The sequence below is a fragment of the Copidosoma floridanum genome, unplaced genomic scaffold, assembly GCF_036245765.1.
Source record: "Copidosoma floridanum isolate Cflo_tuat_1 unplaced genomic scaffold, Cflo_Japanese_pri ptg000001l, whole genome shotgun sequence".
NCBI classification, from domain to species: Eukaryota; Metazoa; Arthropoda; class Insecta; order Hymenoptera; family Encyrtidae; genus Copidosoma; species Copidosoma floridanum.
Genome location: NW_028321878.1, coordinates 938,714 through 956,378, shown reverse-complemented (window position 1 = coordinate 956,378; position 17,665 = coordinate 938,714). Strand labels below are relative to the sequence as shown.

General features: G+C 43.0%; 1 protein-coding gene across 1 annotated transcript in view; it reads left to right on the top strand.

Moving 5' to 3' along the window:
• Window positions 1–17,665, top strand: part of LOC106645192 (uncharacterized) — a 131,194-nt gene that overhangs the window by 97,562 nt on the left and 15,967 nt on the right. The window contains exon 4 of the mRNA XM_089593918.1: window positions 9,261–9,416. Coding sequence (XP_089450044.1) covers window positions 9,261–9,416 — 156 coding nt within the window. The remainder of the gene's footprint in view (window positions 1–9,260; window positions 9,417–17,665) is intronic.

Here is a 17,665-nt window from a genome sequence, read left to right as displayed (position 1 = left end):
GCTGATGTTTAAAAGTACAGAGACACATGTGCACACGACACGTGTATGTATAGGTACACAGTATACGGATGAATTTACAGCAGCGCTCGTGCTTGGTTGTTGTAACAAAATAGCGTGTGTCTGTACATTGTATATTATACTGTACAACTCTGGCTTTCATCGGAAAAGGGACTAAGTAGCAATTGGAGCGAAGAATTAATTCAATTTCACGGCTGGGACTTTAATACCCACCACGTGTACCTACAGTGCGAGTTCACACACACACGCTCCGCCTCATTGTGTACGCTATTGTACGCTGTGTGTTTACAAAATAATGCGTAAGTTTTTACGTGTATAAAAAATACGCTAGTCTCGCACACGCGATCCCATGAGACATTCTTATTACCTACAATGAAAAACTAAAGAGAGAAAAACGAGTGGCAGACGCAACGCAAAAAAAAAAAAAGTGTGGCACACATTATCAAGACCTTCGATCGACGAAATAAAAAAGGTTTGCACAATCAATTTTTCTTCTGTCTCCTCGAGTTTTTTTTTTTTTTTTTTTTTCATACAAAACTCAAATGGCAAGACATACGTGCGTGCGCTTACGCGTTTTAGACATCAATAATTACGAGTGACGTAGGTGTACATATTGTAATTCTCGAGGGAGCGCGTGCAAAGTTGCAAACTATAAGCTTGGCCAAAAACTTAAACAACCTCTCAGTCGTACGTCAATACGGCATACACGTATTTATATGTATATGTCGATTAATCCGTGGGCAAAGAGAAGATAGTACTTTCATCACACGCGAGCCTTGCGCTCGTAAATTCGTCATCTCCGAGTTGCCTCAATTACATACATTAAGTATGTATATATGTATAATACCTACATGCACTCCAACACTCAGCCACACTGAATCTCAGTGCAGAAAGTGCAGCTCTCTCGGCGAGTCATATAGATGCTTCTCGTATACGTATGGGGATGCTACCGGCAAGGTCTCGTCGGAATGAAATTACAAGCTCATATATATATATACGTGCACGATGTGCTCGCCGGGGGATCAAACTTTTCACATGTGTGTGGGCACGATAAGCCATGTAGGCGTCCAATGTATATAAACGGTGCTCATATGGGTGCACTATACACATTTGTATGATCCACAGGTATAAATATATACTCTCTCGCGCTTGCTCTTGGCTGTATTAAATTACCGCGGAGCTGAGCAGCTCCCCCCGGATATCTATTTACTTTCCATATGCGCAATATATATATATATATATATACCTTTCTATACCTATACACCCATGCACACGTGCAGGTAATAAAATTCAAGTGCACTGTCAAGCGTTGAAAGCCGATTTTTATATGTCCCGTACTCATCTATTTTCTTATTTTTTAATTCTATTATTTTTACACCTCACTTGTACGATACCGCTTATAAAGTCTCACACGCTATAATATGTGTAGCCGATGTTTTACGTACGTACGTAGGGGTTAAAGGTACTTTATACCTCGTTGTCCGCAGAGTATAGTTGTAATTTTCAAGAAAAACGAGTCTACCGAACACTTACACTGCACACATTGTGTTTGCATTGGGTTTCTAATGAAAACACTCGCCGTGGACCATCAATATTTTTCAAATTACTCGTACCAACAACCAACTACTACTTACTTGCTCGACGAGACGACTTTCTATTTCGATGATGATGATGAAAAAAAAAAGAGAGAGGGACACGATAACACGTGCATCAGAATGGTTGTATTAGAAAATCATCAGATCAAGCGGCTGAGCGTGTAATGACGGTTAATTTGCGAATGGGAAGAGGGTGATGGCGGGCGGTGGTGAACAGCTTGCCACGTAATTGTGCATTTATCTGTGTATGTATCATTGAAAGGCGACATGGCAGGCGATGCACTGCAATATATCCGATAAAAAAGAAAAAAAAGAAGTAGCGTATAGGTACATGCACACACGAACTTATCCGCGGGATATATCGCACGCGCGCGTGGATAAGTGGTATAATGCCCCATTGCAAATGAATTTCCAATCTGTCGGTGAAGGGGGGGCACTCGGTGATTTCCACTTGACGAGCCGGTGATTTTCTCCCTCCGATTCGGCGTGGAAGGATAATTCTTCTCTCGCTTGTACCTATATATATATTTCATGTACAGGTGAAAATAAATAATGATCGTCGTCGACGTCGTTCCTCGTGCGTGCGAGCCCGTGAAGGAGAAAAGAAAGCCATCGGCGCCTATAAGTATACTGTATAGCCGAGAAAAAGTGAAAATTCAGCAGCAATAGCATTGCTGAGAAAGAAGCATATATATATATACACGTATGTATATCAATCGTGCATCAGCTAACCTTGCCCAATGTAGTTTACCTGAACAAGAGCAACACCAACAATAGCTGTGCGTTGCGTCAGTGCACTGCACCTCGCGAAGAAGAAGAAGAAAGAAATGATCATCTCCATTGCGGATCTACGGCTCCTCTCTCGCGAGCATCAACAGGCGGATGGTTTATTTCGTGCGCGGCAACACTTGCCGTTTACCTTCGCACTGCATGTACTTATATAGTACAGAAACAAAACGTGACTCCCTGACGATTGCTTCTTCGTGATTGATATTGAAGCGTAACGGTATACTTAAGGTATGGGGCGATGCACATGTCATCTACGTCCTTCCCAGTGGATTGCCAAAGGTGAGCGCTGATAAAAGTAAACCCCATTTGGAAGTGCAATTCGCGGAGGATGTTGCGAAATGCTTTTTTTTTCCTCCCTTGGGATGGATAATTTTTTCACCCCGCTATGAGTGGCTCGACAAATTAACGGGTCGTGAATCGAAGAGAGGTGGCGGTGGCACTGTATGCAATACCTATGTATATAGGTATCGTACAATGGTGTGGATTTGTGAGAATATAGCAGCTCGTATATAAAAAGCAGAGATTCTCTGGAAACAATGGACAGGCGCGCTCGGAAAGAAATTGGCACTGCGTAGGAGGGTGTATTTATAATATCTCCATAGGGTGTATATTATGTACAGGTTGTGCGGGGACACCAGCGCTGCTCTTACATTGAGCCCGTAACTTTTCGTGTCGTGCAGTACCGTTGGAGTGGCCGATCGGCTGGGAGCAATTGTACACATCTTATAGGCCCTCGTGTGTCCGTGTCTTCGGAGGAGGAGAATAATAGTGGTGATAATAACGATGATCCATCCCCCGGTCTCTAAACTTGTGATGGCCCGAAGGCGCCACGAGCATCATCATCATGCATGGCATGCATATCACAATATACACACGCACACCCAGGACAGTCTATGCTCGCCCGGCGTCGCGAGTCTCACGCTCTTTGCGCGTCGGGGCAAATAACAATCGAGCAGCGCTGCTGACCTACATCATCCGCGGGCTCACGAGCTGGATGTTCCTCCTCCTCGTTTTTTTTTTTTTTTTTTTTTTCCCTCCATCCAACCAAAGGCCGTGCAGCAGACAAGTCAGATTAGACTGAGACCTCTTTTTAAATAACCTTCAGATTAGAAAGAGAGTCCACATGTGTCTGTGGGTGTGTGAGTGCAAGGACCTCTTTTTAAATAAGGAACCTCGTATAAATTTAATCTTTTCACGAAAATTGTAATTATGTTTATTTCTGGAAAAAGAGAGAGAGAGAGAGAGAGAGAGAGGACTAATATATTGAACTACTGAAACAGCTTGAAAGAGCCAAAGGCCGTGCTTTGGGTGACACTATTACATTATTTTCCCTTGGGGAGTGATCGGTACACGCCAACAGTAGAAAAACGTTCCCATGGAAGCAGTCGCAGTGATCGGAACATGCATGCATGCCTTATGGGTATACACAGATGGAATATATATATTATATGCATACACAGCTGGAGGAGTAAGGGCAAAGTGAAAAAAAAAAAAAAAAAAAAAGTGACAGCACACGAGCAGAACGAGATGAAGATATATGTGTAACGTATGGACGCGGGATCGATAGCGACAGCACGACAACAACAGTACCTATAGGTATGGCGGAGTGTGTCGGATTATTTAAGCTCGGCGCGCATCGGTTTTCGTTCGCTCGTGCATATACCTATATATAAACGGGCAGTTGTATATAGTATTATAGCGGATCGCATCAGTAGCATGTATGTATGTATGCCAAGTATAATATATATGTATTGACGTGCATATGCATGAAAGCGACGTGATCGGTTCCAGACCACCGGAACCATCATCGGTTGTTGCGCTGTTCGAGTTGCTATGGTATATATGTGTATACCTAGATCTCAGTGCGTCAGAGAAGCAAAGTCATTGTCGCGACCTTGCCATGGCTATATACAGTTGCGGAAAAGAAACGCCGCTGACGTGACCGTGAAATCCAAATTCCGCGTGACCAATGCCCCTTTTGTTCTTATCGGCGATTCATACAAATGGGAATGATATAAAACTTGGGTAAGTTGGCCATCATGCGAAGTAACAGAGACTTCGCGTGCATCAAAGACTATTTTTTTTTTTTTTTGCAACTCCCCGGTTTTGCGAGAAAGCAGTTTGTTCTACTGCTGCCATTATATCCGCACAGCTCCGGGAAAAAGGATGCGCGCACGCGTAATCCAAGCCGTGTCTGGCCTCAGTGTCGCTCGTGTCTTTTTTCTTTTCTTTTCTAAAATATAAGATAATAACAATAAAAATAATGCCATATCCCATTTCAGCGCATGCCAGCTCCGGATCGCATATTATGTGCCAGCACAAAAGAACATTCTTTCAACACATACCCACATACACATTAAAAAAAAATTAAAAGTCACGCATACATGAATAGGTGTATACAAGTAGGTAATGTAATATCTAATTGTTCGAGCGACAATTTATTTGTCTCGGTGATCCTCCCTCCGTCTCACTTTTCGCGAGGCGTTTTAGAAAGCTCTGATAACAAAGTGCGCCTACACATCACAATGGGTTGATGAACAACCGAGACTCACTGGACTCTACATGTACATTCATTGATTTTCATCGCGGTACAGCTCGTCGAAGGAAAAACAACCTCTCCCCCTGCCTGATAATGCATGCGCGTACATATACCTTTTTTTTTTTTTTTTTTTCAACACAGGATCGTACAAGGTTGTACAAAAGATCGACCCGACCGCAGCGAATCTCGGATTTTTCCGATATGAAGGTAAAACTGGCGTGTACACCTACATACATACGAGCGTGCTCTCTCTCGCGCGACCGCGAGATAAGGCGCGCGTGGCCCGTTTAGTCGTTGCCGTTGTTTTTTATCCGTCGCCGGCGTTTATTCGCCCTATTAGAGATGCGTATCAGATGATTACACTCGGCGCGCGGAGCCCGAGAGCAATTAACCTCTTCCCCCCTCCCCCCCCCGGTACGGCCTAACCAAAAGGTTGCCTCGTCCTACAAGTATAATATATAGTGGCTTCGCGATGGAACGAAGCCGAAAATAATTTTTCGATTTTTCCGACTATACGATATAACTGTATGTATACATATTAAATACGGGGAGTCATGGTATAGAGGTGACGGTGTATATACACACAGGAGGGGAGCAAACAAGAGTAAAAAAAGTCTCTTCCGTGAAAGGCTAAATCGGCCGTCAAGGACTCCTTCTTCGAGGCACGGATTTTTATCTCCCTCTTACTGACTGCAGTCCGCGCATGTGTGCGAGGGGGGGGGGAAAGGAAACAAGTTGCCGAAGGCTCGAGTGAGACCAGCTGCCGAAATCTCGGAGTGTACATAATAAAATATATACACACAAGAGTGTGGAGGTGCTGGCAGGTGTCGAGGATGTACATGCATCTGCTGGAGCACTCATGCCTGCCAAAAGCGAAGAGCAAGCAAGTGTACGTAATATGCTTACAAGCTGAGAGTAATGTACTCTTTGAGGACCGGACGGCAAGTGGCCCTCGAGAGAGAGAGAGAGCCCAGTAAGAGGGAGAAACCGAGAGGGTGTTTATATGCACCAGGAAGAAGAAGAAGAAGAATGAGAACGAGATTGGCCCGGAACAGAGCAGCTGGGCAGTGATGGGTTTTTCGTGTATACCTATATAATGCATTTGTTTGCGAAAAACGCAAGCGCTTTGGTCTAACATCACCTGTTGGGACTCTGTGTATAGGTATACACAATAGGGGAACTCACACGCCTCGAGAAATAATAGAGCATAGCAGCCGGCTGGTAAGTTTTGTTTTTTTTTTTTTTCTTTTCTTCCTGTCCATCGGTGCACTCTTTCGCGCGCACAAAGTGTCTCGGCGGTGAAAGACGGCGCTTTTCGGATCGAAAATTACCGCGCGTCGAGCCTTGGTATAAAATATAACATACCTATATAGGGTATATATATATATGTACAGCAACACGTGCACGCGCGGCTTGGAAAGTTTTTTTTTTTTTTTTTTTTTATCATCACGCGAGACCGATGTACCCGCCATATTATAGCCGCAGCGAGCGGTGTTAATGATAAAGACCGATACTGTACTACACGCACGCAATCACGGGAGCCCGAAGAAGAAGAAGAAGAAGAAAGTTGTTGTAATTAGAAATAATTAAAAGTTTCACCCTCCCCCCCCTCTTTACACCATAGCATCCATGTAATAAATATAGGCTGGTGCACACTTTGGAAGAAGAATGGAGAAAAAAGAATAAAGTAGCTCTATTAATCTCGCATCGATATCGCTGTGTGTACCCTATTATAGTTAGTACCTCGTAAGTAAGTGAGTGTATATTATATAGGAGGCAGTGCCGCTGCGCTAATGGAAGAGAGGAGAAGTCGAAAGGGGCCTTGCTGCGCTATACCCGCGTATGTTATGTATAGCTATACACATATAGTTCTGCAGTGCAGCGGATGCATATGGCACGGCTGTTGCAGCACCGCGATAAGAGCCGTTTAACGTTTATCGGCTGTATACCTACTCCTCGTGGTCCCTCGAAGCACACCAGTGCGACTCAACTGCAGAAATAACGCGGTGGTAGATTGACTGCTAATGCGCGAGAAGGAACATGTATGCAGGTATTGTATGTTACATGTACCTACGACACACGTATATATATATATATATAATGCATATAAAGTTTTGCGGTTGCGCTGAGACGAGGTACAGGTACCTATAGAAGTACACCTTATATATACGTACTTGTCGTTCCTGCCACTCATTCCGTAGGTATACCCTATGTTGGTGCAGTTACATAGTAACTAGAGGTGAACAACTTCATTCGCGCGTGCATGCATCGCGATGAACGTAACCGAGAGCTCCGTCCCGGGGTGCACTTAATGAGGTGTCGCTAACTCTTATAATAGTATATACTCTGACATGACGGTTACGCTGCGCACTTGCACGCTCTCTCTCTCTCTCTCTTACCCTCTCAGTTTTATCTACATGTAACTATCTACACGTGCATTTTATTAGTATAGGTACAGAAGGATGTGTTTACTTTCGCGCTCCTCGAGATTTTTCGCTAATCAAGTATAAGCACTTACCCGTACACATAATTATGCAGGTAGTGTGCCGGTGGTGTTGTTGTTTGGCTCTCGTTTATATGAATCGGACACTTGGCCGAATGTCTTTGCTCTTTTAACGGCACACCCAGACTACTTAATGACACTTTTTGCGTGTACAAAAAGTAGCTAATTCGAATGGGGAATTTATTGAAAAAAATCCCCATCGTATAATAAAACTAAAATCAAACAAATTGACAAAACATATATGTGCAAAAGCAAATACAGTGTAAAACTAGGATATCATATTAAAAGTAGTTGGTCAAGTTGAAAAGCATATATATATATATATAGAGATGGTTGCTGCACTTGCGCGGGCAATAGCGAAAATGCCAGTATAATTTACGGGCTCGATGATGCAGGAGGTCGTACGGAAATCTATTTATCCGATTGAGTGGGCGTCTCGAGTTATTATAGGTAAACATAATATACTTGCGGCATGTATAGGTATATATTATGAGATCGTAGCCAATCGAGAGACAGTTGGTCGGTCGGTCGGTCGGCTTTTCTGCCACGTCATTTTGGCGGCTGGTTGGCCTATGTGCGCAACGCACCTAGCGATCCCATCCGTATGCGTATAGTATTGCACACTCACGAGGCGTCCTGCAAGAAGGAGCAAAAAGTCGCGGGTCGCGGGGATACATATTTATGGATAGGTATACCTACGCGCGACGGCGTCATGGGAAAGAGCAAAAAGAGGGAGGAGAACAAGCTAACGGAACGTAATCGTCCGGCTGAATCGGCCATCCGTATGTATGTATGTTAGGTACGTGTGCTCGTCCCAACCATGAACTATTGAACGAAACCGGCACGGTCATACTATCACGTGAACACATACATCTCTATACGTACCTATGCGTTTTGCAGTATGGCGTGTAATGGTGTCTTGGTTATCTACACGTGAAACCATGCCCAAAGGGGTTTGCTGGATGCTACTCATACATGTATATACATATTGTGGTCGCATCGGTAAAAGCCGCTAAGGTCGCGTCTATACCAACTATATATATATATACGCGTATTTTTCTTATTACCTCTGTTACCCACCACCCTAGCTCCTACATTCTTATAGGTATATATAATACAGTGCTACACATTCGTGCGCCAAGTGCCCCATTACCATCAATTGCTTCCCTTCTTTTCTTGTCGGGTGTCTTTGTACCTGTTGCCTTATATAAATACAAGTATATGTATGCTTATCTATTACCATTGTGGTGCAAACATTGCGTTACGTGTATTCTTCTTGACGGTTGTACGAATTTTGTTACCGTTTAATAGAAAATTCGCTACAGGTAATATTATGTGACAATTGGTGTTGGTCTGTATGGTAGGGGTGTTGAGCCATTGAACAAACCGAGCCTGAGGGCAAGAAAAAGGTCATGCATGGTTTGGACTTATCGGTATAAAAAAAATGCCAAATTAAGTAGGATTCGCCAACTCGAAAGGCATTACTTCTTCTTTTCTACAGCGAAATCGAGCGAAACAAAATAAAGTCCTTTAAATCAAGAATTTAATTTACGTCCCAACTCGTGCGAGTCGTCTCTGTATATATAGGATTCAACGTATAGGGACGAGAAACAAATACGTTTTTCCAAAGCAATTTGGGCTACATGTACACACAAATATACGGCACGGGGTAAACAAAAAAAGGTCCGCATGGCTCAATGATTTCATTTCCCTCGGGGATGTTTAGCCATACAGAGGGTATCTATAATATAAAGTGTGGCCAACAAATTTCGAAGGGGTTAAAGTAAACGGAATTTTTCTCTTTTTTTGCTTACAGAGTCCTGGGACGCTGCACAAAGATGGTGGTGGAGGGACGAAAGTTAGTGGAAAGTCAGTCGGCGGGGTCGGCTCTGCGACCCTCACCTCCCTCTCGTCCATCGCCAACTCCACGAACGTCAGTAGAAACAAAAACGCCCCAATCTCGCATCGCGAGGTAAGAATAACAAACTCTTTTTTTTTCTCTTTATCTCCCACCCTATCAGCGGTCTCGCTCCATCTCCTCTTTTTTTCACTTTAGCAACCAAAGCTCATGGCCTACAAACGAAAGCTAAAGAAATCCCCTGCGAAAAAAATACAACAAAGATAAATCTTCGATTCGCCCCGACAGCGGTATATGTATATATGTATACCAACGTCGGACTGATGTAGATAGTCATTTGTAGGCACCGATTTGGCAAAAGGAGATCTCAATCGGTCCCGATTGGGAAGCCGCCTGCGGTACAATAGAGATCTCTATTCGCCATAAACAAGTACACATGGGTACAACAAACGCGTATATAACATAGCGGTGCACTGCACAACCATATTATATAGTTACGCCTATACGTATAGGTATAACAACACGGCTGTACCAAAAGCGTATCAATCAATCTATATCGACCGCGTGACTTTTGAAAATATTAATTTCTCGGCGAGGCGTTATACACTAACGCGTCCCGCGGCACGTGTAATTGCCGTTAAAGTGAATCGTGGCCATAAAACTCGGGTCATCGATGTAACGTCATATGTACGGTCCGTCGAGCGAAATAATGTATTATGATTTATCTAAATTGTCCCGACGAAAAAGAAACAGCTATACGTAGATATAGGTACACGCACTGCCACAGTTATGGTTACTTTTTTTTTTTTTTTTTTTTTTGCACTAACGGAGCCAAAGCTCAATTTACGAGAGAGTAGTAGTCGATGGTCAATTTTGTTCGTGGGTATAATTACAAACAATCAGCTGGAGATGTTTCCTCGACGCGATAATAATTATATACGTGTATACGTGTGCGTGTACTTATACATATAGGTAGAGGTGCACGTATGCGCCAAATAACCAACTACGCGATTCCCTTGCAACGGAATTTTTTTTAATCCTCTTTTCTATGGATGAACTAGACCACGCGTCAGCGGTTCTCCGTACCATTGTACGATACGATGCAGCTAGCGGTCACGTTTGAGCGGCGAGAAAAAAAAATAACACTACATCTCTCAGCCTGGCTGACATCCTGCCGATCGGAGTCGCTTTTTCGTGCGATACTATGGCTTATCTCTAACTGGAGTTGAAAATATAGTGACCGCCTTTTTTCTTTTCTTTTTTTTTTTTTTTTAAGCAGATATTATGTAGTACAGGCATACAGCTTTACCAAAACATATAACTGTATCTCTCGTATATATCAGAAGCAGGGGGACCAGCACGCAGTTACGGAATAACGCAACCATATATATAGGCACAGAGGGAGCACAATATTTTGAAAGTAACTTGTTCCGTTTAGTTGTGGGTTTGGCTTGTAGACGTCAGATATTATACACCCATTCCTCGAGGCTTATACATTAGGTTTTCAGTATCTTTGTAAGTACAAAACTCGTTGGGCATTGGCGTTTTAAACGCACCATACAGTATATTGGGGGAGAAGAGGAGCTTGTCCTACGGATACAAGTACTTATAACATCAAGGAGAGAGGACCACATGTGTATACATATAGCTCTACACGCACGCGAGACGAACCTCCCGTTCCGCGCGAAAGTATTTTCTTTTCTTTTCGGGATCGGAAAGTTTTAACGCGCAATTTAACGGAGAAAGTCCGGCCCTCTCCTTTGATAAATAATAAATTGAACCCTATATATTATTTATCTTTCCCCATCCTCTCTGTATATAATATACAACACGTAAAACACCCGGTGTTTATATATATACACAGAGAAAAATGATGATGACACTCGGCCGATTTCGAGGAAGCGGGGCCGTCGTATCACCAGAGAGTTCGGCCGCAGTACGATACACACGTGAGTCTGTATAACATCGGCGCTCCGAAATCGTTAACCCACTTTCAAAGAAAGCATATCGATGCACCGCCTCATCTTCCGAGGATGCGACGGCTGACTGGCCCATATATGCGATACGGCCGATCCAGTTTCCTCCTCTGGCTCCTTTCTCGGCCCAAACTTTTCCCCCCTGTGCGGCTCTGTTGTTATTCACAGGGTCACCTATACTTATATATTTCAGGTGGAAAACAAATTTTACGACTCGGGGGAACAAAACAAAAATAATAATAATAATCCTACGGCGATTTCTCCTTGTGGGCATTGTTTGAAAATGGCTTAATGGCGGACACTTGCAAAGATAATACACGTGCACGCGCGCACAATGATATAAAAGAAGCGTGTGTGCAAACATATATTATAAGGTACAGGTAGTAGTCGCTCGCTCTCGGCGCGCAGTTGAAAAATGAAGACACGAGAAATAATGGCGGTATCGATCAAGCGCCGAACGGACGGAATATGGCCGATCATTATAATTATCTTCATCTCTCTCTTTGTCTCGGCCTGGGCATATGTATATACGATGATATGTTCTCAAAACAAAACCTCGGGGTTTCTTCTCGCCTGAATTGCGTATACGCGCGCGCGCTCCTCGGCCGGAAAACAAATAGGTGTACAATAACGAGCCCTTGCCGTTTAGATCGCGGGAGCGACTGTTGCCGGGGATCGGCAGGGTTTTACCCGCGTTTGGAGATCCGAGTCGAGACATACGGCTGTGTTGTGCCGCGCAGCTGATGCGAAACGAAGGATCTGTCTTTGAGCTGAACCCAAAACACACGTATACATCATCGTCTCAGCTGCTCTTGCGTAATCGTGCAATTAGACGCGTAGAGAGCCACTGTGCACTTTCTAAATTCGCGTACACGTCGTATGAGTATATAACCAACGAATTAGCCGACGGACAATTCCCCTGAACGAAGGACTTTCTGCTCATTAGGGTCCGTCGGCTCTCCTCGGCGAGATGGACCGATAGGGAGTTTGTATGGAACCGTCGTCGTCGTCGTACGCTCTTTTCCGGTGTAGGTATTTATACATACGCATCAGCCTCCGGAATATCCTTTGTACTACAATCACAGTAGGCGAGAGTCCAAATAAAACGGGGAGAGTGATGTTTTTTTTTTTTTTTTTTTTTTTTTTTTTTTTTTTTTTTTTTTTTTTTAATCGGTGGAATGTATAATGTAAGATGGTCTGTGGAGCTTGGCGAACCGCCGGATGAATATCGGATAATTTATGCGAAAAATCGGTGATCGGTCCTCGCACAAATTGTTATCTCCTGCCGATCCGTCGCGGCTCTTTTTGTTTTGGAATTAAACCCAACTGGGTTGAGAGTAGTAGTTGTAACCGAGTGTGTGTGTGTGTGTGTGTGCTAACGTAACTTGTGGACTGCAGTCGCAGAGTATACTCCGATGGGCTGTGTGTATAGTAATACCGATACCATTGGCGTAAATTAGTGTATATATTTTATACCTATGATCGTGTCACTGATGCAAGACATGATCGCGAAACATCACTGCACACGTGCGCTCAAGCTGAACGAGCCGCGTTGCAGATTGCCGCTGCTGTTTTACAAATCGGCAAGCCGAGCCGTAATAGCTAGTTTATACATATACGTATACATATATAGATAATATCGCCTGTGCAAAAGGCGCGTGTTACGTCGCTCTCGTGTCGACTCGACGATTTTTCCACGCTCGTGCACTTGAGACACGCTCGCAGATGTGATTTTCATATCGTATACGTATATACCTATTTGCGTTTGGAAATAATCACCCCGTCACTCGATAATAATATTGCACAGCCGCATCGATGTGTACCTATATGTTATTACGCTATAGATAGTTCCACGAACGAGTGTGATTTGCAATTCGACGTCGCCAAGGACTCTCTCTCTCTTATTTTTTCCAAGCGATTCGCACGGAGTGCGACAAGTTAAAATTATGATAATCGCTCGATAGCACGTAAGAAGAATCCAACGGTGTGCCCGCGGTTCCGGCTCTCCGAATTACCTATAATAATAATAATTAAAATAATACAGTGCACACGGGGCAGTGTGCACAAATGCAGTAAAATAACGTACGAGCGGGGGCTCGTCGATCTTTCGCGGCTCTCGGCTGCGCTGGATATTGATTACGATAGGTGTGTGTGTATATACTTACCTATGCACTCCAGCGTTGCTGGTCTACTCAGTATACGATCGCGCCGAGGAGGAGCAAAAGGGGGTATATATATATATTATACATACGAACTGCCGCGGAAAATACTTTCCTCCGCTGAATTTTAACGAGCGCATTCGTTAGGCCTACTATCGCATATACATCGCGCCGGCAGCCCAAGCCAAGAGGGAAGGTCATCGTGGAGCGCCGGTCGTTGACACTACCACCTATCCTCTCCTCCTACCCCCTTTCACGCTCTTACGCATGTGGAATTAACTTACACACATATATATTGTTACTTTTATCTACCTGTATGTGAGCGCGTTTGTTGTTGTCGTACAGTTGCGCTTTTGAAAAGTGCTTCAATCTCCATAATATGGTATGAGTACGAGTATGTATATACACGCGCTTCGATTGACCTTTTGTTTTCCATAGATGGACCGTCGGACAGTTGTAATTGATCCCTCCAATTTTATTTAGAAAAAATAAATAAATTAATTTAAAAAAAAAATTTTAAACGTCGCGTTAATTGCTATAAAATTTCGAAATTGCAGCCTTAGAGGAGAGGAAGGGATATATGCTGGCGTTATAAAAAAAAAAATATATATATATATACTTTTACTGCTGTTGTATTTTGTACGATATGCCAAAAACACTCGGTTTACGGTTGTGCGTGTGTGTATATATATGTAGGAATAACGATAAGGGCTTTTTAATTATCAGCCGATAGCGTGTCAGGTTAATCCGACGGATCGAGTATAGGTATAAATATATATTATGTGTACCTATATAGATACCATGATAACGCGACAGGTAATAAATAATTGGCTTTAAACAAATTATAATCAAGCGAGTATTATTTCGTCCTCGACTGGCCGAGGGGAACAAAAAATTACGCGTTAATTACACGCAGATTTTTGTTTATAATAATTTCTCACATAGATACCTTACACACGTCATAAATATTGCGTGTAACGGTAGACGCAGCACCGGCGAAAATCCAAGAAGGACTAATTTGTCGTCGTGATTAACGCCTGCGGCACATACCTATATACAGTTGTTATAAGTTCACGTGAGCCACATAGCATATTTATATAACAACGTACTTACACACCTATCTCCCTGTTGATGATGCCGTTGAACGGCAACCGCGACGACCATACGTATATACAGCAGCATCATGACGCTCGTGTGAGTATGTATGTATGTATGTTTACACGTGTATATAACACACACTCTATTGGTGTGAGAGATGGGGTCGTATAATTCTCTCCCAACGTTATTGTTGTATGTATATGTTGCGCATGTATGCACGCGAGAGGGAATGAGAAAAAGAGTCACTGACCGGCACACGAATCTCGATTCCTATCCACTTGCCGGTCGTGTTTTCCTTCTCGGCTAAGTACTTACTTACTCCGTGCCTCCTCTCGTCCTGTACCTATATACTTCTCTCTCCATAAGCACCTCCATTTATGCATCCCTATATACCTATCTACTGTTTACCTACTGTACTTATTATACCCTTGCGACCTACATAATATACATGTATACTTACGGAGGTACTTGTATTTATTTACATTGTCCTATATTGCAAAAAGAAGATGCAGTGACGCGCGAGCCTCTTCGAAATTAGTAGGCGTTACAAACATAGGTATATGTACCTCTACCTATTATCCACCAGCTTCAGCTATAGGTGCGCCTGTAATAATATGCCCGGGCCTTTGCATGCCGCTGATTAAACAACTGGGGATGTGTAAAAAACGTACATAAGCCAACTGACCACTGATGAACAACTGTATAGGGACTGACTACTTACTTACGGGCACGATTTACACCTACATAATATTACGTTATAGCTTCGCGAAAAATGTCACGAGTATAACCGTAAACGTCGCTCTGGTGAAAGTTAATCGAGGTATACACCATAGCTATGAGGTTGATAATATACCGTTTTATTATGTAAACGAGGTGTAATGCAATGAGGGTGTACCCACTTACTTAATAATCATAGAGAGCAGTCACGCCCATATACGATACCCCTGTATACGTGTATAAATATTGGTCGACATTAAAAACGGGGTAAGAAAGGGGCAACTATATGGTTGTAACATTCACTATACTTGACAAAAGTTATTCATCCGATACAATGCATAATACTTACACACCACTTTTGGTTTTCATCAGCATCGGCTCTATACCTAATATCATAATACATCAAAGACCTATATTTTGGATAGCCAAGGAGGAAATTGAATAAGTTGTGTGGTAAAGTGTTGCGTTAACTTTCTCTCTCTCTCTCTCTCTGTGCTAATCGATTCTTTTATATGCCATCTGATCAATTATGTCTTCTGTATGTACGTACACGTTATGTACCTCGTATACATGTATAAATATACTTTATACATACACGTACAGCCACCAGCAGATTCGAGCCGAGTGCGGTGCATTTTCAGTGTCGGCTGTACTGTTTCAAACACTTGTATACATACGACACGCGTGCATGCAGTTTAGTTTTCGCTTTCAGCACTACACATAGGTACCTATACGTAACGCGCACGCGATGGAGATCAGATGGTGTGTGATGCACAGATGCGGAGGGAAATCGTGTAATACACGTAAGCTCGTTCCGGTGGATGATATGTTGTGTGTGCACACATACAAGGGGGTGGGGTGGGCGTGCACCACCTCACATTAGTATACCTCCAGCTGCTGGAGTCCAGCACCGCTGCTCTCTTTGCCCGCAAAGAGAAAGCACGTGCACGCGCGAGATTTGAATACTAGTTGCGTTTACCGAGACACATATATATTATATTACCCTTAGGTATGTGTTATTGAGTATAGATATCATCTGGTCAACGTGTACTCACCAGCGCTCCCAAAAGTGGCTATCGAACTTGGGGGGAAATTCAAATTGGCTATATGGAGCAAGACGCAAAACCTCAGATAACTCGACAACATTCCATACACCATAACTTGATCAATTAATCCTAAGCTATTTAACCCAATAACCCAACGCGCCCATACGCAGTATCACGAGCATTAATAATTAATAAAATAAATTAAACAATAACGCAAGCGCCAATCCCCACACAACCCGGGGCGCTTACTGGTCACTTTAATTATTAAGAAAATTAATAAAGTAGAGCAAGCGCCAATCCCCACACAACCCGGGGCGCTTTCTGATCACTTTGTTAATGAATATATTAAATAAAATAACACAAGTGCCAATCCCCACACAACCCGGGGCGCTTACTGGTCACTTTAATTATTAAGAAAATTAATAAAGTAGAGCAAGCGCCAATCCCCACACAACCCGGGGCGCTTTCTGATCACTTTGTTAATGAATATATTAAATAAAATAACACAAGTGCCAATCCCCACACAACCCGGGGCGCTTACTGGTCACTTTAATTATTAAGAAAATTAATAAAGTAGAGCAAGCGCCAATCCCCACACAACCCGGGGCGCTTTCTGATCACTTTGTTAATGAATATATTAAATAAAATAACACAAGTGCCAATCCCCACACCACCCGGGACGCCTACTGGTCACTTTAATTATTAAGAAAATTAATAAAGTAGAGCAAGCGCCAATCCCCACACAACCCGGGGCGCTTTCTGATCACTTTGTTAATGAATATATTAAATAAAATAACACAAGTGCCAATCCCCACACAACCCGGGGCGCTTACTGGTCACTTTAATTATTAAGAAAATTAATAAAGTAGAGCAAGCGCCAATCCCCACACAACCCGGGGCGCTTTCTGATCACTTTGTTAATGAATATATCAAATAAAATATCATAAGTGCTAATCCCCACACAACCCGGGACGCCTACTGGTCGCTTTAATTATTAATAAAATAACACAAGCGCCAATCCTCACACAACCAGGGCGCTTTCTGATCATTTTGTTAATTAATATAATAAATAAAATAACACAAGCCCCGATCCCCACACAACCCGGGGCGCTTACTGGTTGTGTGGGGATTGGCGATTGCTCTACTTTATCAACTTTGTTAATAATTAAAGCGACCAGAAAGCGTCGCAGGTTGTGTGGGGATTGGCGCTTGCTCTACTTTATTAATTTTCTTAATAATTAAAGTGACCAGTAAGGGCCCCGGGTTGTGTGGGGATTGGCGCTTGTGTTATTTTATTAATAATTAAAGCGACCAGTAGGCGTCCCGGGTGGTGTGGGGATTGGCACTTGTGTTATTTTATTTAATAT